At 39.1% G+C, this 20,127-nt stretch overlaps 1 protein-coding gene across 9 annotated transcripts in view; it reads left to right on the forward strand.

Annotated features, from left to right (window-relative positions):
- The window catches only part of utrn (utrophin), a gene marked incomplete at both ends in the record, with an annotated part of 350,347 nt that overhangs the window by 99,884 nt on the left and 230,336 nt on the right, over positions 1–20,127 (forward strand). For all 9 annotated transcript variants that reach the window (XM_079802801.1, XM_079802799.1, XM_079802800.1 and 6 more), the window contains 10 exons: positions 3,556–3,696; positions 4,536–4,649; positions 8,669–8,824; positions 8,933–9,103; positions 11,361–11,543; positions 11,690–11,824; positions 12,908–13,057; positions 13,186–13,347; positions 14,494–14,625; positions 19,325–19,498. In XM_079802801.1, the coding sequence (XP_079658927.1) occupies positions 3,556–3,696; positions 4,536–4,649; positions 8,669–8,824; positions 8,933–9,103; positions 11,361–11,543; positions 11,690–11,824; positions 12,908–13,057; positions 13,186–13,347; positions 14,494–14,625; positions 19,325–19,498 (1,518 nt within the window). The remainder of the gene's footprint in view (positions 1–3,555; positions 3,697–4,535; positions 4,650–8,668; positions 8,825–8,932; positions 9,104–11,360; positions 11,544–11,689; positions 11,825–12,907; positions 13,058–13,185; positions 13,348–14,493; positions 14,626–19,324; positions 19,499–20,127) is intronic.

The following is a 20,127-nucleotide window of genomic DNA, read 5'->3' on the forward strand; positions in this document are numbered from 1 at the left end:
TGCTCACTGCTGTCACGTGGTAAAGTGACGTGATGAGAAACCCTGCATAATTTAAAATACTACTGTGTCACAAAATTAGTTTTAAGACTTTTTCAGGTGAGAATGTAGTTGTTTAAAGCTCAAATCTGTGGTTTATTTATAAAGAGAGTGCCTATTTAAAAAAAATTATCTTGTGTTTGTGGAGTTGTGAGATCCAGGTGATCACCGGACGCTCAGCGCTCATTAACCCCAGCGAGAGCAGCCTTTCCTCGGCTAGTCATCTGATGTTTGCCGCTGGCTCTGATGTCCTGTAGTGGTTCGTCTTGTGTGGATCTAATGGCCGATCTTTGCTCTCATGAATCTATCATTTGTTGTCTGCCAAATCGTTTTGAATGAGGGCAAAGAGAAGTTTCTAACTTTTTTTTAAAGGATATTTAAATATACATGCAGTGAAGATAATGGCTATTAATGTTTAATATATTTTTTTAATGAACATAAAAAGAGGCAGAGTGGTGTTTTATGACATTTCTCCTGGAGCGTTTTGTACGTGCGTCTATTTCGCTTCAAACGCTCGATTTATATGCGCGTCCAATTTGCTGTGGACACGCGAATGGATTAAAAATGTTCACGCGTCCAACTAGATGCGATTTTGACGCTCTGTTCGCGTTTGGTGTGAACGCAGCACAAAAAGCACCACTCGCGCATAATGCGCAAGACACTCAATTTGTGTCCAATTCGTGTCCAATTCGCGTCATTCGCGCGAACTGAACGCGCAATTGAGGCGGAATCGCGTCTATCGCGCCGCAGGACCTCCTTAACATGGAAATCACTCGTGTCAGACGCTCTATTCGCATTCAGTGTGAATGCAGCATTAGTAATATGAGCCTATAGGCGGGTTCACAACGTGCGCACACTCTGCTTAACACACACACAGGAATGCGCAGCAGCACACAAACATTTATAAATATTAAAATTAAAGGATTCCTCTCTGGAGAAGCGTTCAGTCCCTCCACTCACAAATCCCACCTTGTAAATAGCGAATCCGCCATGGTGCGAGCGCAACTAGCTTTTAAAGGGAATGGGAGGATTGGTTTATTGCACGTTATGCCCAAAACACACCCATGACTCATTAAGAGACTATAGTGACAACCCTTTTAGACCATGTGCCTGGAGCGCAGACCATTTTTCCCGTCGTTAAACTAGCAAAAGTGGATTCGGACACGCCCTAAGTGCACCTGCGCCATGAGCTTCAGACCATATGCTCAGATGGTTAAAGTATGCAGTCTAGTCCACTTTACTGCAACGTTTGCATTCTTGTAAGTCAGCTAACAGGCCACGCCTACACACACAAATCTTCTGTTGGTCACAGGTCAGAGTTCACCAAACGGGAACTTTCTCGTACATGCGTATGAATGCAAGCCAATGGAACGAAAGGCATAGTGTGACGACCCTTAATTCTTACTGTTTGATTTAAATCACGATTTTGCTTAAGTTTGTTAGTTATTTTCCTCACCAAAGCCATTTTTTCCTCTCGTTTGGCTCTTGGCGAGGTCTCTGCTTGTTAACTCTGTGTGTTAGTCTAACGGTGTGCCATTTGTTGGTTCTCTGTCTGGATCTCCACTTGACCCATGTGTACAGTCTCTTAGCTGACGTTTGCTTTTGATTTTTGGACTCGTTTCTTTCTGTAAGTGCATGAATGGTGGGAAGAAAGCCAACGACTAAGATGGCAAAACAAGCCAAAGAGAGCAAACGCAGGCTGGCATTTATGCAAAGTCATATAAATATTTATACTCTCCTTTGGTAGTCTCGGCCCTCAGCCAAGAGAGACGGGGCGCGCGGCAGGCAGTGCCCACGTGGCAGAGCCCGTCTGCTTTTCTCTGTGTCTGCGCAGCTCTGACCAGCCCACACAAACAGCCACAACCTGCTCCAGTTATGCAATGCCCATCATATCTGAGAGCTGATTAGAGACTGTGGGAACCAGAATCTCCCATTTTAGACGCGACTTCTTTCTGTGGGAGTGAAAGTGATCTTCAGAGGGTTTTCGATTGATGCTTGAGTTGTGTCTCCACCTGCGGGTGTGAATGAGGTATTGCACTCTGACACGCTGAGAACATGCATAACAGCACATAATGCAGTGGTGAATCACAATTAAGAACTTGCTGGAAGGGTTTTCACTTTAAAAAAAGGTATTTGGATTTTTTTTATAGAATTAAACTGTTCAACATTCCTTCGGATGAGACATTAAACCGAGGTCCTGATTCTCTGTCGTCATTATAAATCCCAGGATGTTCTTCAGATAAAGAGTAGGGGTGTAACCCCGGCATCCTGGCCAAATTTGCCCATTGGCCTCATATCATGCCCATATTCAGATTGGCTTCATCCCGCTGTCTCCTCTCCACCAATCAGCTGGTGTGTGGTGGGCGTTCTGGCGCAATATGGCTGCCGTCGCATCATCCAGGTGGTGCTGCACATTGTTGGTGGATGAGAAGACCCCCCCCCCCCCCCCCCCTCATTCTATGTAAAGCGCTTTGAGTGCCAGGAAAAACGCTATATAAATGTAAAGCATTAAAGTAATGACAGATCATCTTTACACCATAAGTACATGTGTGTGTACAGTACACAACAAGCATAAGAGGTATACAGAGTTCTGATTTATTTTATTTTAAAATTTAAATTAAATTATTTATTTATTTATTTTATTATTATTTTGTTTAATTATTTAATTATTTTTTTAATGTAATTTAATTTTTCAATTTAATTATTTAAACTCTCTGCTTCAGACACACATACATAATTTGATGCATATTGTTACTTATGCTTAATTTTTTTTCTCTGTTGCTGTTCCCCTTTATTGTGAACTATATTTTAAATTATTTTAAGTTATTAAATTACGGCACAGACGCTCTTAAATAACAACATATTTTATTCAGCAGTATATTCATTTTGTGCAGTGTTATTTTACTATTTTAAAATACAATTTTAGTATTTGTTAATATTTTAAATTGGCTTTTATTGGCAATTTTAGTTTTTGTTTGCATTTATGTACATGTCATTTATATTAGTTTTTTTTATATATATATTTCTGTTTAGCATTAATTTATTTTATTTTAGTTTTAGTAATTTAAGTAAACAAATTTATATCAGTTTATTGCCACTCCAACATTTCTAATTTTCTTTTCAAATTAATTTTTTTTTAAATTGAATTATTATTATTATTATTATTATTATTTTTTTTTTTTTTTTTTTTTTTTTATTAATAATTTTTTTTTAAATATACTTATTTTAAGTTTACAATAACATTCCTGATCTTGTGTTCCAAATGTGGACAGTTATTATGCAAATAATAAATCTAGTTTCTAGTATCATAACATTATGTACTTTGCTGATGTAATGACACATTTGCCCTGTACTTTAAATCAGGCAGATATCTAGTGACTAGGGTCATTTTATAATGCCGTTTTATAGTGTTTTTGAGCTCTAACTATTTGAAGTATACGCTGGCTCACTCTTAGTTGAGTGTGAGGAGAGATAAAGCAGCAGAGGCTTGTGGGTAATGTAGTTTTGACCTGTTTCCAGGCTCTTCATGTGGAGATCGAGCAGCAGCGGCTGAAGGTGTTGGAGGCAGCGGAGCAGCAGTGCTGGACTGAACTCTCCACTGCCGCCCTGGACCAGCTCAGCATGCTGCAGTGCATTCTGGGTAGCATGAAGGACACACAGGTGAGACACTGATTCGCTTGAATGTCTTGAACTGGCGTGGATGTTGTGTGTTTTAAAGGGTTAGTTCACCCAAAAATGAAAATGTTGTCATTAATTACTTACCCTCATGTCGTTCGACACCCGTAAGACCTCCGTTCATCTTCAGAACAGAAATGAAGATATTTTAGTGTAAATCTGATGGCTCTGAAAGGCCTCCATTGACACAATGCACGGTTCACTCTCAAGACCCTTAAAAGGTACTAAAGACGTCGTTACAAAGTCCATCTCACTACAGTGGTTCTACAATAACTTTATGGAGTGACGAGAATAGTTTTTGTGCGCAAAAAAACCCTAAATAACGACTTATATAGTGATGACAATTTCAAAACACGACCTCATGAAGCTTCGAAGCGTTATGAATCAGTGAGTCGATTCAGCAGTTTGGATCGCCAAATTTCAGCAGTTTGGCGGTTTGACACGCGATCCGAATCATGAATCGACTCACTGATTTATAACGCTTTGAAGCTTCATGATGCCGTGTTTTGAAATCGTCATCACTATATAAGTCGTTATTTAGGGTTTTTTTGCGCACAAAAACTATTCTCGCCGATTCATAAAGTTATTGTAGAACCACTGTAGTGAGATGGACTTTGTAACGACGTCTTTAGTACCTTGAGAGTGAACCGTGCATTGTGTCAATGGAGGCCTTTCAGAGCCATCAGATTTCCACTAAAATATCTTCATTTGTGTTCTGAAGATGAACGGAGGTCTGACGGGTGTCGAACGACATGAGGGTAAGTAATTAATGACAGAATTTTCATTTTTGGGTGAACTAACCCTTTAATGCTTGTGATGATCAGGTGAAGAGCGAGGAGGTGCAGCGCTGGCTGGACGCGGTTGAGGAGCTGCTCTCTCGAGACGCCAGCGGCATCAGCCACGGGGACAAACTACAGGAAGAACTCAACCAGTGCAAGGTCAGAGGTCAACTCATTAATGCCACTAGTTTTACATGCTTTATAGTATAGGTGTACTGAACTAATTGTTTTACCAGAACAGGAATAAAAGTTATTATTTAGCGAAAATAATTATAATATTTAATTATAAAGTTAATTTAATAATCAACACTCAAATAAAAACTGAGCTGTATATAAGCATTTAAACTTTTTATATTATTTTTCGGGAACACTTCACAATAAGGTCTCATTTGTTAACTTTAGATAATGTATTAACTAACATGAACTAACAGTGAACAAAACATTTGTTACAGTATTTATTAATATTGGTTAATGTTAGTTCATTAAAATCCAGCTGGTCATTGTTTGCTCATGTTAGTGCATTAACTAATGTTGACAAATACAACACTTGATTTTAATAATGCATTAGTAAATTATGAAATTAACATTCACTAAGATTAATAAATGCTGTAGAAGTGCAGTTCATTATTAGTTCATGTTAGCCCTTTTTTATTGACAACACGCTATTCCACTCCACTATTTTTAGATGCATTTTGTCCATAGAAATGCGTTATTCAGTGCTGTAATTTGGCGCGACTGGTGGAAGTTGGTGGCAGACCCAACTAATCGATAATGAGAATCGGTGTCGATGATTTTCATTATCAACTATAATGGACTAGTTGTCGCAGCCCTATTACATAATGTAATGTGCTACACTAATGACACACACACAAAAATTACGAAAAAACTTAAATTGAAGTTTTCATATAACTAAAAACCAAAACTTTAAGTTTTCTTAACCAACTAATCGAATGTAATAACCAACACTCAAATAAAAACTGAATAAACTGCAATGCTATGTGACATATTGTTTACAAGCTGTTTTATTGACGTCCTTACTGCGGTTGAAACTGATATGATACACAAGATATGATACAGATTTCGGTAAGTTGTACTGTATCTGTCAACATTCCTTCATGTTTATTTCATGCTATAACTAGTAGTAAAGAGGAAGAGATGATCACATGCCGCTTGAACTGAGGCCCCGTTTACATTAGTTTACTACTCTAGTTTACGACTGTGTAAACAATAACACGGAGACGGAACGGCATGCTTTGATGACTTGAAAAAAACATGGGTGCTCTGCTCGCTCTGTTGCTCTATATTCACGAAAATTTAACCAGATCATCTTAAGACCATGATTACAATAAGTTAAGGAATACAAGTTGATTCGTCATATCGTTTTTGATAAACGTGCGAAACATTTTTACATATCAGTTGCGAAAATACACTTAAGGCTATCTCTGCAACGCTTTATCGTATTCAAACCAAAGTTGGTACATGTCATCACAAGCATGACCTGAGGCAACATGCAGCGTTTCAACACAGCGCCACCTACTGGTCCGGAGATACGAAAAATGCCTATTTTTGCTTCTAACTGCTGAACCGTTTGTCCAAAAATCATAAAATTCAGCCGAGTCGTCTGATATCCAATTTTACCATATCGGTCATTTTGGCTGTCGGCCATTTTTAATTATGTGCTAAAATGCTGTATTTTATGAACACATGAACGGATTGTTACGAAACTCGTTATGGGTCAGTTTTGAAACAGCATCACCTAGTGGATAATTTTTTTTTGTGTGATTGACTTATTTTCATGGGAGCAACTTTTTTCGTCTCCTGAATCCTTGCCGAGTCCAGCGTTACCAGACTTGCCAGGTTTCGGCGTATGATTTGTGCAGCATGGTAATTTAGCGCTTATAAAATGTTTGCTGTTATCTTCGAAACCGCTAGTCCAATCGAGACGAAACCAGTGTCAGAAGTTCGGAAACATAGGTCGATAACTAAATTTTAATACCCAAATGTCAAAATATTGATAGTGAGGGGTAGGGGTGTGCATTGGCACTGCCCTCACAATTCGATTCGATTACGATTCACCAGGTAACGATTCGATTCAATTCGATTCTACGATGCATTGCGATGCATCAAAATTCTACTGCACACAACAAGGCAAATTTTTAATCAGTCATGAGGCAATACAAGCAGTCAGATATTGAACAACAGATTGTATTGGCTGCTATGTGTGTATTATCACTCTCCTGTATCTTTGACATAAATGTCATTAAATAAAATAAAATTGAATGGTACAGTAAAAAGCTTTGAGACAGGGCACTTCATGAACTCCTGTGCAAATATTAATCCGTAATTACAGTCACACTATTGTAACAACAACCACCACCCAGGCACCCAGCAATAAAAATATTCAGTGCAACACACACAGTAACGTTGACACTAGGGACTCGTCAATTCTCGTGCTTGATTTTAGTGTGGCAGGCGCGTTAGCAGGGCGTAAGCAGCGCATATTTTTTTCGGCGCCCATGTTAACAGATTAGAGCATTCACATCGCACGCAGAGGCGGCGCGGCAGCGCATCGTAGGAGGAGAAGCAGCAGTAGTGCCGCGATCGTTTCGGCGCCGAGTCTATTTTGCCGCGCTGCTCACGCTGATTTAAAGCCACAGTGGATTGCTCTTGATCAAAACTGACCAGATTAACATGGAAAATAACAAATTCCACCATGAAATCATGTAGTGAAGTGCCCCGTGTGTTTCACAATCACCATATGACATCCAGAGCTGTTAAAAAAATTAAAAACACAACACTGCCAGAAGTTTTTGCCCAAACTTCAAAAGCCTGTTTAAATTATTAAAACTAGAAGCATATATTCACTTTAATGTTAACTTACATTTATCATGTGAACTACTTATATACAACAAGTTATATGCATATGTGTTTGGGACAGAGGGGAACACGGTCGCATTTGCAGCATGCTGCCCATCATAAATCAAAGCACGAGACAGACGGGGCTCGGAGGAGAAGACCGTAAATGTAACATAATGTACAATATTTGTCTGCATTTGCAATATCCGCGCGAGACAAACGCTGCCAGTGTGAATCCACAATGGGGGCGCGGGCTCCGGCTCTCCATACCCACTGCTCCGCGTGCGGTGTGAAGCCGGCGTCAGAATCCGAAATGTGCCCAGATCCGCTTTCCAATCTTTGGGTGCGTTTTTAATCACCCGTCTATCGCGGTCATCTCCCTCCGCCTCAGCCATCTTGATTGTTGTTGTTATGACCCTGGAAGTAATTGAAACTTCACAACTTTATTGTCCAACTCAAGGCCAGAAAATAAACGGTGACATAATCGATTATGGCACTTTGCCGCATCGATGCTGAATCGTGCATGCCCCGCATTGCGATGCATCGCTGAATCGATTATTGTTGACACCACTAGTGAGGGGTAGTAAAATCCAATCAAAGTCAAGTGTCAGTCATTTTTTACGTGTTGCTATATTTTGGCGGCTGTCTGTTGATAGCACAACTCGTATTCTTTGTTTCATACACACATGTTTTAACAGCAGCTATTGTTTAGGGTCTTTGCCACCACAAGACAAATCGGTATTGCAAATTGAACATGTAGCTGGACTTGAATCGCCTTCTTTTGACTGAAAGTACTGCCAAACAACACGTTTTCTGTTCACGAGTTCCATTTTCACTTTCTCACAGCCTGCATTCGAATGGTCCACTTAAGCCGCGTTTCCACTAAGGTTTGGCAGAAACATAATTTTACAAAAAGGCAGAATTTTGCAGCTCAGACTCTGTTTTTCATCAAAACTAATGCAACAAAAATGTTTAGAGAAGTTTAGTTCATGCGTCAACTGCACAGCACAGGCTAAAAGATCTCGTTTAATCCGAATGAAGATCCATTAAAAAGGAGAAATGGATATTGTCCACCCAGATCTAGTGTCCACATGTTCACCTGTCCACCTCATCCACGTTGTGTTTATGAAACGGACACAGTCGTAAAAATCACTGATTCCATTAAAGTTTCGAATACTAAATATTTCCAGTGCATCACTAGTTTCTATCTCTTTGAAGCTGGTTTCGGATCAGCAGGACTCGATTCTGGATTGAGCTGGTTTACTTAACCTAGTTTAATCTGGTTGAGTTTCTGTTTAAGACGGTCCACACTGTGTGTGCAGGAGTTGGTGAGTGAGATGGAGAGCGTGGACACGTCTCTGAAGCAGATGGGAGAGAACGTGGCGGCCGTGCAGCAGAGCTCAGTACCGGCTCTGATCCGCTGGGGGCAGGAGGAGTTCGACGACTGTCAGAGACGCTGGGACGCGCTCCGTAAAGAGGTTTGGAAGGGGGAACCCACTCCCTAACCCTGCTCGATTCAGAAACATGTCTTGGCTAAGTCACGTTGAGTGGGTGTCAATGTAAAACGTGTTCAATCTCGATTGCAGTTGTTGAGGCGCGAGGAGCGCGTGAGTGAAGGTCAGGAGAAAGTGACGAATCTGAAGAAAGACGTGGCGGAGATGCGCGAGTGGATGATTCAAGTGGACGAGGAGTTTCTCATGAGAGACTTTGAGTACAAGAGCCCAGAGGAGCTGGAGGAGGCTCTGCAGGAGATGAAGGTGCGTATGGGCCTGTCCAAATACACACACTTGACCACTTGTCTGCTTACATGAAGTATTTCCTGTGTTCAAGTGGGCGTGAAGTGTGTGTAGAACCGCTTACAGAGCTTTGTTTTGATTTTCAATACTTTGCATTTAAAAAAAAAACTTTGGTTACACTTTATTTTAAGGTGTCATTGTTACAGTGTAATTATATATTTAAGTACTGAGTAATATTATTTAACTACATGTACTTACTATAGGGTTAGGAGTAGGGTTTGGTTGAGGGTTAGTTGCATGTAATTATGCATCATTTACTGTACACATATGTAACAAGGACACTGTAAAATAAAGTGTTTCCTAAACTTCTAAATTCAGTATTCCCTATGTAACTGATGACACACTTTAATAATTGTGGTGCTTCTTATAACTGTAATAACTTTCATTATTGATATTAACTAAAAATGTTATACATTATGTATTGTAATGTTTGTTAATCAGTCCCTCCAGAAAAACGCGATTATGCGATCGCGTGATTTAACGCATAATCAGCCAAAGTCCGCATATTCATAGATACCGGTGAAACCATGATGAAGCACAAACTCCCATTGGCCAACAAAAATAACAGCAAAAGAGCAAAGCAGTTTCCCTGTGTGCTGACTGATTTCAAAACACAGCATCATGAAGCTTTGAAGCGTTATGAATCAATGAGTCGATTCAGCGGTTTGAAGCGTTATGAATCAATGAGTCGATTCAGCGGTTTGAAGCGTTATGAATCAATGAGTCGATTCAGCGGTTTGAAGCGTTATGAATCAATGAGTCGATTCAGCGGTTTGAAGCGTTATGAATCAATGAGTTGATTCAGTGGTTTGAAGCGTTATGAATCAATGAGTCGATTCAGCGGTTTGAAGCGTTATGAATCAATGAGTCGATTCAGCGGGTTGGATCGCCAAAGTCACGTATTTCAGCAGTTTGACACGCGATCCGAATCATGAATCGACTCGATGATTCATAGCATCATGATGCTGTGTTTTGAAATCAGTCATCACTATATAAGTCGTTATTTAGTTTTTTTTGCACACAATAACTATTATCGTCGCTTCATAAAGTTATTGTAGAACCACTGTAGTGAGATGGACTTTGTAACGACGTCTTTAGTAGGCTACCTTTTATGGGTCTTGAGAGTGTACATTGTGCCAATGGAGGCCTTTCTGAGCCATCGGAATTCAACTAAAATATCTTAATTTGTGTCCAACAACATAAAGGGAAGTCATTAATGACAGAATTTTCATTTTTAGGTGAACTAACCCTTTAAGAGATTGCACTTTGTGCATTGGAAGCACTCAAATGTCTGTTTTGTATAGCGACATCTGTAAAACAGGAAGTTATTTATTAATTTTTTCAGAAGTTGTAGCATATTCCTTTTGTAAAGCTACAGAACTTGATTGACTAAATGTTTTGTAAATTTGAGCCATTATTAAGGTCTTCAATAAAACAAGATGAGAACTTAAATATTCCAGCACTTTCTGTGATGTAGTGCTTTTTTTCTCTTTCTCATCAAACCGCAGTTTTTGCAAGTTCCCGCAATTTTATCGCATAAAATTGCATAAATATCCCGCATTTTTCATCGCATTTTTTAAGAAAACGTGCCGCATAATCAAGGATTTTTGCCCGCAACAATCACAAAAAAAAGCCGCATTTTTCTGGAAGGACTGGTTAATGTGCATGTATGCTGTTAGAAATAGCATGAAACGTTATTTTAGTACTATTTATATACTATTACAATGTTTATTCATATTTTGAATTAATTTTTATTATTTTAATTTTACTTTTAGCTTTTTTGTTAAGTGCTTTTACATTTTTTATTATTTTGATTTGGATTTAATTAGTAATTTTAGTACTTTTAACTTGTTTTATCTCCATTTTTGTTTCCAATTGATATATTTTTCTTATCAAATATTTATGTTTGATTTGATTTCAGCTTTATTTTAAATAACACGATGATTAGAAAACGTTTTTATAAAGTTGTAACTTAAAACTAAATTTTAAACAGGTTGTAAATGTCAAAATAGGTTTGGGATCATATCAGTCTTTTTTTTTATTTTTTTTTATAATGTATTATTTTATAAACTTTTTTTTTTTTTTTTACCTGAATCTGAGACATAGTCATAGCTTAGTTTTTCATGCCGATATTTGTATCTTTAAGACATTTGTGTAAACGTCCTCTCTCTCTCTGTGTTTGTGTGTGTGTGTGTGTGTGTGTGTGTGTGTGTATCAGAGGGCCAAAGAGGATGTGCTACAGAAGGAAGTGCGTGTGAAGATTCTGAAGGACAGTGTTAATGTGCTGATCAATAAGACGCCCACTAGTGGAGGTGCTGACCTGAGCCCTGAGCTCAATGAAGTTCTGCAGAACTACCAGAAACTGTGTGATCGCTTCAAGAGCAAGTGCCACACGCTTGAGGTATACACACACACACACATATGCTTACATACATACACCCACACAGGGTTTGGACAGAGCTGCTCAGGATGTTTGATTGGCCCCTGTTTGGCTCTTTAGCTGTAGTGTGTGTGTTGGGAGTGTAATGTGGTTGTCCTGATCTTCAGGAGGTGTGGTCCTGCTGGATTGAGCTGCTGCAGTATTTGGATGTGGAGTCTGGCTGGTTGAACACGCTGGAGGAGAAGGTTCACGCCACTGAGAACGTCCCAGAAAACACTGAGTCCATCAGCGAGGCTCTGGAGGTAACGGTCACATATACCATTGTTTTATCATAGGAATCCATGGGATTGGGAATTTTGCATGAGGGCGAAAGATTAATCCAAGTCTTCGCTTTATATGATTAAAAGAAAGGCTTTTATTCACATATAAACACTGATCTGTGAACATGAACAAAAGCTCACACGAGAAGGAACCTCATTGGTTCTCACGCGTCAAGCAATCGTGCTACAGCTTCTGTTTGCCACATTTGCAGAGGCTCGCTCGGAGTTAGCTCTTCATGTCTGTTTCGAAGATGAAAGTGATGAAGTCTTATGGGTTTGGAACGACATGAGGGAACTAGAAAAAAAAATTTGTTGAGACAAACTTTAAGTTGGCTTGAGAAAGCCTGACCAGAAAGTTTGAAGAAGTTTAAAGAAGTTAGAAGTTTAAAGTAGTTTAAAGTTAGATTGATAGATTAGTTGAAAGAAAGAAAGATGAATGAGTTCGAAAGAAAGATGGATTAGATAGAAAGAAAGATACATTAGTTAGAAAGAAAAAAAGATGGATAATTTAGAAAGAAAGAAAGATGGATTAATTAGAAAGAAAGAAAGAAAGAAAGAAAGATGGATTAGTTAGAAAGAGATAGATAAATAGAAAAAGTTTGAAGATAGATAGATAGATAGATAAAAACAGTTGATTGATTGATAGATAGATAGATAGATAGATAGATAGATAGATAGATAGATAGATAGATAGATAGATAGATAGATAGATAGATAGATAGATAGATAGATAGATAGATAGATAGATAGATAGATAGATAGATAGATAGATAGATAGATAGATAGATAGTTTAAAGCTTAATTGAGTATCAATGCCTTCTAGCAGTCAGAGTCAGAGAGTCAGAGAGTCAGAGAGTCAGAGAGTCAGAGAGTCAGAGAGTCAGAGAGTCAGAGAGTCAGAGAGTCAGAGAGTCAGAGAGTCAGAGAGTCAGAGAGTCAGAGAGTCAGAGAGTCAGAGAGTCAGAGTCTAATAGGATTTCAGTAATTTGCCTTTCTCAAGCAAACTGAATTAATGAGAGAATCTTCATGTCAGTGTGAAATAACAGTGATGTGTGTCTCCTGCAGTCGGTGGAGTCGGTTCTGCGGCATCCGGCTGATAACAGGACTCAGATCCGAGAGCTGGCTCAGACCCTCATCGACGGAGGGATCCTGGATGAGCTCATCAGCGACAAGCTGGAGAACTTCACCTCGCGCTACGATCAACTCACTCACCAGGTGTGTTTGATACGAATCAATCAAATGATTCGCCAGAACTGATTCAGATTCACATTTGACAGTCAGATACATTCCACTCATATACTTGTGTGTGTGTGTGTGTGTGTGTGTGTGTGTGTGTGTTGCAGGCTGGTGCACGTCAGGTGTCTCTGGAGCAGCAGTTGGGGACACTGAGAGAGAATGAGACGGCTCTACACACACTACAGACGTCCCTCACACAGCTGGACCAAACACTCACATCTTACCTCACAGATCGCATCGACGCCTTCCAGCTGCCTCAGGAAGCTCAGGTGTGAACACACAAACTCTTTTTCTGACGTGTAGAACCAATGACCGATATATCGTAAAACAACTTAGCGCTTATTCTTTGGCCTTCAACTTTAAAAACCCTTAATCGTCCCTTGGGGTCCAGCTGACCCCACTGGACTTTTCCTCCATTTTTAAAAAGTGTTCCCTTCATCTCAGGACCATGAGACTCTGTGACTTTTCCTACATAATCTATCTAAACATGCACACAAACTCTGGGCTTGATTTGGTTGTTCTAAAGGTGTGTAAAAATTGTTTTACCGTTTAAGTCCCTCGGGGTCAGATTGACCCCACATTGAATGAATGGGAAAGTGTAAAAAAACATTTTTATCACTTTTTTGTCAAAGAAAAAAAAACTAAATCCAGTATAAATCTGAAAATTTCCACATTTATATAAAGATCTGGTCCTAGAGCATAAACACAAAGTGGAACGAACTTTCTATCTCATACACACACACGTACACACACACACACACACAAACACACACATGTGTGACTGCAACAGAGAGCATTTTTATAGAAACTGGCAAATAAAATCAACAAAACTGACATAAATCTGAAAAAATTCCATACATAAATGAAGGACAAATACTAGAGCACAAATGCAACATGGAACAATCATGAGAAAGAGAGGGAAAAGGGCAAATAAAAGAAAGATGAAAGGCAGCTTAACTTGTGCATAACTTCCCTCTGGACCTCTAGTGGATAATGTGGTCATTGCACTCTCTCTCTCTTTAACTATAATTCCTAAAGTTTTTCCACAAACCTACAGATGGCGGTATTCTATCCCTAACACACAGAGCAATGTCCAAAAACGATTTATATTTATTTAAGATCATCATTCAAGTGATTTTTTCATAAAATTTTTTTTTTTTAATGAGCCAATTTATGACATAGTTAGGTATTTGTGCAGTAAATAGGTAAAAAACTACCAAATACCCACAAAAACACAGAATAAATGTATAGTTGAGAAGTAAATAAAAAAAATGATATATAGTTTTCCATGTAAAAAAAAATATATATTTCCTTATGCAATCGCTCTGTAAAAGTTTGGGGTCTATCTGACCCCAAGGGACTCAAACGTAAACCCTACTTGAGGGACGATTAAGGGTTAACAATGTTTTCTGCAGGCCATTCAGACTGAGATCACGGCCCATGAGGCCACACTGGAGGATCTGAGGAGGAGGAATGTGGGTAACGTGCCTCAAACGGTCCCAGAGGGCAAAGCAGTGCGAGGAGGAACCCTACTGGACCAGTTACAGGTGAGGCACGATACTGCCCCCGCAGGACAGGATGGGGACTGCATCTTGCACTTCACTACTGCACCACATACTAGGGATGTACCCGAAGCCTAAATCCGAATTCGGAAAGGCATGGAAAATGAATAACGCATTCTACAGAGCCTAAAAAAGGGACATTTTTAGGCTTGCTGCTGTAGTTGGTTACATTAGTATACATCAGATTTCACTTATTCTCATATTCCTTATATACTCACTTCCTTTCCCAGCAGAGTATTCAGCTTTGGGCACACACCACATACTGCTTAAGTAATCAATCTGGGATATTCAGGTTTTGAGATTTTACTCTGTACAGGTGTTATTATTATTTCATATTTTGAATTAGTTTTATGTTTATATTTTTCAGTTTTCATTTAAATTACTTAATTATTTAGTAATTCTACGTGCCTTTTGTCATATTTATTCATTTATTTTAGTTTTAGTTTAGATTTTAATAATTAGCTTTATAGCTTTTTTCAGTTTTCATTTTAATTTTAGTTACTTTTTTGAGCAATTTTGCAATGTGTAATTTTTATGTGTCTTTTTATTACTAAATAGATAATGCAGTATATTATTTTTATATTAGAGTTTTTATATCCAGTTAGTCATTTTAGTGCTTCAACTTGAAATCTTGAAAAATTTCAAAAATATTAAAGGGTTAGTTCACCCAAAAATGAAAATTCTGTCATTAATTACTTACTCTCAAGATATTTTAGTTGAAATCTGATGGCTCTGAAAGGCCTCCATTGGCACAATGCACGGTTCACTCTCAAGACCCTTAAAAGGTACTAAAGACGTCGTTACAAAGTCCATCTCACTACAGTGGTTCTAAAATAACTTTATAAAGCGACGAGAATAGTTTTTGTGCGCAAAAAAACCCTAAATAACGACTTGTATAGTGATGACGATTTCAAAACAAGGCCTCATGAAGCTTTGAAGCGTTATGAATCAGTGAGTCGATTCATGATTCGGATCGCGTGTCAAACCGCCAAACTGCTGAATCGACTCACTGATTCATAACGCTTCAAAGCGTCTTTAGTACCTTTTAAGGGTCTTGAGAGTGAACCGTGCATTGTGCCAATGGAGGCCTTTCAGAGCCATCAGATTTCAACTAAAATATCTTCATTTGTGTTCTGAAGATGAACGAAGGTCTTACGGGTGTCGAACGACATGAGGGTAAGTAATTAATGACAGAATTTTCATTTTTGGGTGAACTAACCCTTTAACTTAAAGGCTGCAACACCCTGCACGACTTTTGCCCAGATTTTTGTCTGTCTTTTTGTTCAATTTTTGGAGGAGTCAACTCTAATTTCAATTTTCTGATTTTTTGGTATGATGGGCTTTAGACTTTGATTCCATCCATTTAGACATTAAGGATATAAAATAAGTTTGATATTTTGTTGAGCTGATTTTATAACAACTCAATAGCCGCGTTTCCACCGAAATTTCCCGGAACTATTTGTACCAGGAACTTTTTCTCCCCCAGACCTGCTACAATCTGCGTTTCCACCGCGGTCTAAAGTACCGGGGAGATTAGGCAAATTAGTCCGGTGACGTGGCAATGCGCGCGACTGCTTCTCCCAGTCACCGACGGACAGTAATCACTTTTGCGCGATACTGTCTGCAACAATAACAAGTGGAGATGCAGCGCTGCTTTTGCTGGTATACACATTACCAACACTGCTTATTTAAACGTGCACTTTCACCTGGTTTGACCATTTTAATGCAAACTGGGATGATGGGCAATCCAAAATCTGAATGTGTTGTAATAGCTCAATTCCAAAACAAAATATTTTCTATAAAAGGATAATGAGGTTTCAGTCATTCATGACAGATGTGTGAAAAGTTAATTGAATGAAAACAATAGACTGAATTAAGCGGTTGAAAGATTAGGTACTAGACTGCAAGTATTTTATTTTTTATCACAATAACATCTCTTAACATTCACAAAAAAAGTCACATGACTAGTATTACAATATGCTTCATTAAATGCATAATTTTAGAGACTTCTTCCTCAAATTTGAAATGAAGCAGGACCACACTTATGGCTTCACTTAAGTTGTGGTTATAAGTTATTATACTACATTCACATAGTTATACATTTAAAAATATATTATTTGGGTTTTCTAGATATGTTTATGTGCATATTCAGAAAGACTTGCGAGCAGCAGCCCTTTTATTTGCTTCCTACACTATATGAATACAATTAGAATGTGGTTATATAGTTAGAATGTGGAAATTAAAGACACAGTGACATTTTACACATTTGACTTTATTTTAGACAGATTAGTTCTTACAAAATTAAAATAAAAGTGTGCAAAGACAAATAAATTACTAGAACAATAAAATGAAAATATAAAATGTGAAAACAACAATATAAAAAAAGTGTATTTTTCAGTAACCTGTCCAAGAGCTGTGCCAACACGTACAATATATAAAGTACAAATGTGGTAGTGCAAATGCTTCATTCAAGCGGCTGGTCATTGTGGCTACTTCTTGAACGACTGGACAAACTGTCCAAGAACAGACAGAAACCGGTCTGAAAGTCCCTCTGCTGCCGTCTGCTTTCTTCCGCTTCTGACTGGTGGAATGCCAGCTCTTGCCTCCTCATCTCTCCTCGGCCTGGCTCTCCAGTAACAGCTGCATATATTGGTCTGTTCTTGTCCATGCTGCAGGACGGCCCGGTTAGCATCCTCCATGTCCCTCAGTGCATCAAAAAAGTCACAGTCCCTTTTCCGTTTCTCTAAGTAGAAAAAATGCACAGAAACACATGGAAATTAATACACAAGGCAACCATGAAACAATAGAAACCATCAATTAATTATTTAGTGTTTTCACTACAAATAATGAACAATTGTTTGCCCAGCTTGAACAATGCCCAGTGTGCAATTTTTATCATGGGCAATTTAAGTTTACAATTAAAAACAACAAAACTACTCAAAACCATTAAGGATTACACATCAGTTTTTAAATATATACACATTTTTGTCAGCTTTATACCTCGGCGTGTGTGTGTTTCGGCAGGAGACACGGGACGCGGGCTAACGTTATTGGTGACCGCTGGGGGAAACACACTGGTCTCCGTTGCCTGCAATTCATCAGGGCCACTCGTTACGTCTGGAAAAGCACGTTGAAAAAAGTTTCTGCAACGTGTTTAAACACTGCAACGAGTTTAATAGATGATACCAAGATGAGATATTTACCTTCAACCCACTCGGATTCCTGGATGGTTTCCAACAACGCACTAGCCGAGTCTTTCGTTACCGCTGCACCAGAAAAGGACGGTCTGTGTCCCAGCAACGCGTCCAGGCGGTCATACCACTTGTTGATACGCCGGTCGGAACCGCTCCGGTTATTATGATCCTTTAATTTCTTGTAATCTTGTCTTAATTTCTTCAACTTCTCTCTGCACTGTTTTCCAGTGTGACTGGAACCGAGTCGATATCTTCAGGTATACCTTTTCATTACGGGTCGCCGTTTCCAGTTCCCGCTGGATGTCCTCCTCCGCATATATGCTCAATAAAGCCTGAACCTCGTCGTCGGTCCATCGGTCGAATTTTTTGTTGAACTCCATTGTTGCAAAGAAAATATTTACTGAACGCAGAACCCACGGAACCCACCTCGCAAAAGACTTGTAAATATGGCGGTGGAAAAAAAAAATTGCTGCGTGAACTCAACCAATCAGCATGTTCAGCGCCCAAGTCCCACCCCCGAAAGTTCGCGAACTTTTGAAAAGTACCACCTCGCAAGCAGGGCCGTTTGGAGGGGGAAATATTTACCCGGAACTTCATTTAGACCCTGGTTCCTGCGGTCGAAACACACCGAGTTCCCCCCCAAAGTTCCTAGTTCCGGGGGAAAGTTCCTGCGGTGCAAACGCGGCTAATATTTTCATGTTTTCATCTCCTATCAGGCACATGGTTATGTATGACTTTTGTGTTCAGAATAACATGAAAGTCTGCACGTGTGTAATCCTCATTTGTGACCCTGGACCACAAAACCAGTCATAAGGGTCATTTTTTTTAAATTGAGATTTATGCATTTTGCAGACGCTTTTATCCAAAGCGACTTACAGTGCCCTTATTACAGGGACAATCCCCCTGGAGCAACATGGAATAAAGTGCCTTGCTTAAGGACACACTGGTGGTGACCGCTGGGATCGAACCAGCAACCTTCTGTGTGTCAGTTCCATGGTTTAACCCACTGGACCACCATCTCACGCATCAAATGAAAGCTGACTAAATAAGCTTTCCATTGATGTATGTTAGGATAGGACAATATTTGGCAGAGAAACAACTATTTGAAAATCTGAGGGTGCAAAGAAATCGAAATATTGAGAAAATCGCCTTTTAAAGTTGTCCTTAGCAGTGCATATTACTACTAATAATACATTTTTTATATATTTACGGTAGGAAATGTACAAAATATCTTCATGGAATATGATCTTAATATCCTAATGATTTTTGGCATAAAAGAAAAAAGGATAATTTTGACCCATTCAATGTATTGTTGGCTATTTCCACAAATATACCCGTGCCACTTATGACTGGTTTTGTGCACCTGGGTCACATTTGTTTTGTGCATTATATCATGTTGATTCCTAGTGTTTCAAAATCTGCTCAGATTTGATTAGTTGTGTAGTGTAGTCCAGCCCTAAGGTGTATCTTGTGTGCCTCTGTCTGTTTAGCGGAAGCTCCGTGAGATTAGTACGAAATACCAGCTGTTCCAGAAACCGGCCAACTTTGAGCAGCGAATGCTGGACTGCAAGAGGATTCTGGAAAATGCTAAAGCTGAACTTCACATCCTGGACCTGAAAGACACGCAACCGGAGGAGATACAGACCCACCTGTCCGGATGCATGGTGAGAAAACACCGTTTTTTATTTATTATCATTTATACACCGTTAGTGTGTGTGTGTGTATATAAATCACGATTGTGTAGCACTAAAATCTGTTCAGAAATAATTGAATCAGCTGTCTAATACGCAAAGGATGTGGAACTCGATAAAAAAATAGACACCTGCTTTCAAACGCTCCCCTGTGTATGTGTGTAAGCGCTCGGGTGAAGAGCGTTGATCATTGTAGCCAATCACAGATGTATATGTTGAGCGCGTGAACACAGTGGCCAATCAGAGGGGTTTAAGAATCCATTCAAAATGCTAAAGGGAAATGCAGGTATTGTCACATTTTTACATTTTCAGTACTTACTTGGTACCGAATCTATAATTTTGACAACTCTAGTCTGAAGAAATCTGCAGGCCCTGATGGTATCTTGTCCTTTTTTATTATAAATCTGTGCAGAGGAATTGTCCCCGATTTGGTGCTCTATATTTCAAAGGTCTTCTTTAGATTCCAAAGTAGTCCCAGTTATTTGAAAAAAAGTCTCTCATTATTCCTGTGGCGAAAACTGCTCGTCCCTCTGAGAATAATGATTTTAGACCAATTGCTCTCATGTCAGTAGTGATGAAGTGTGTGGAGACGTGTATGGTGT

The sequence above is a fragment of the Gobio gobio genome (genome assembly GCF_949357685.1).
Source record: "Gobio gobio genome assembly, chromosome: 21".
NCBI classification, from domain to species: Eukaryota; Metazoa; Chordata; class Actinopteri; order Cypriniformes; family Gobionidae; genus Gobio; species Gobio gobio.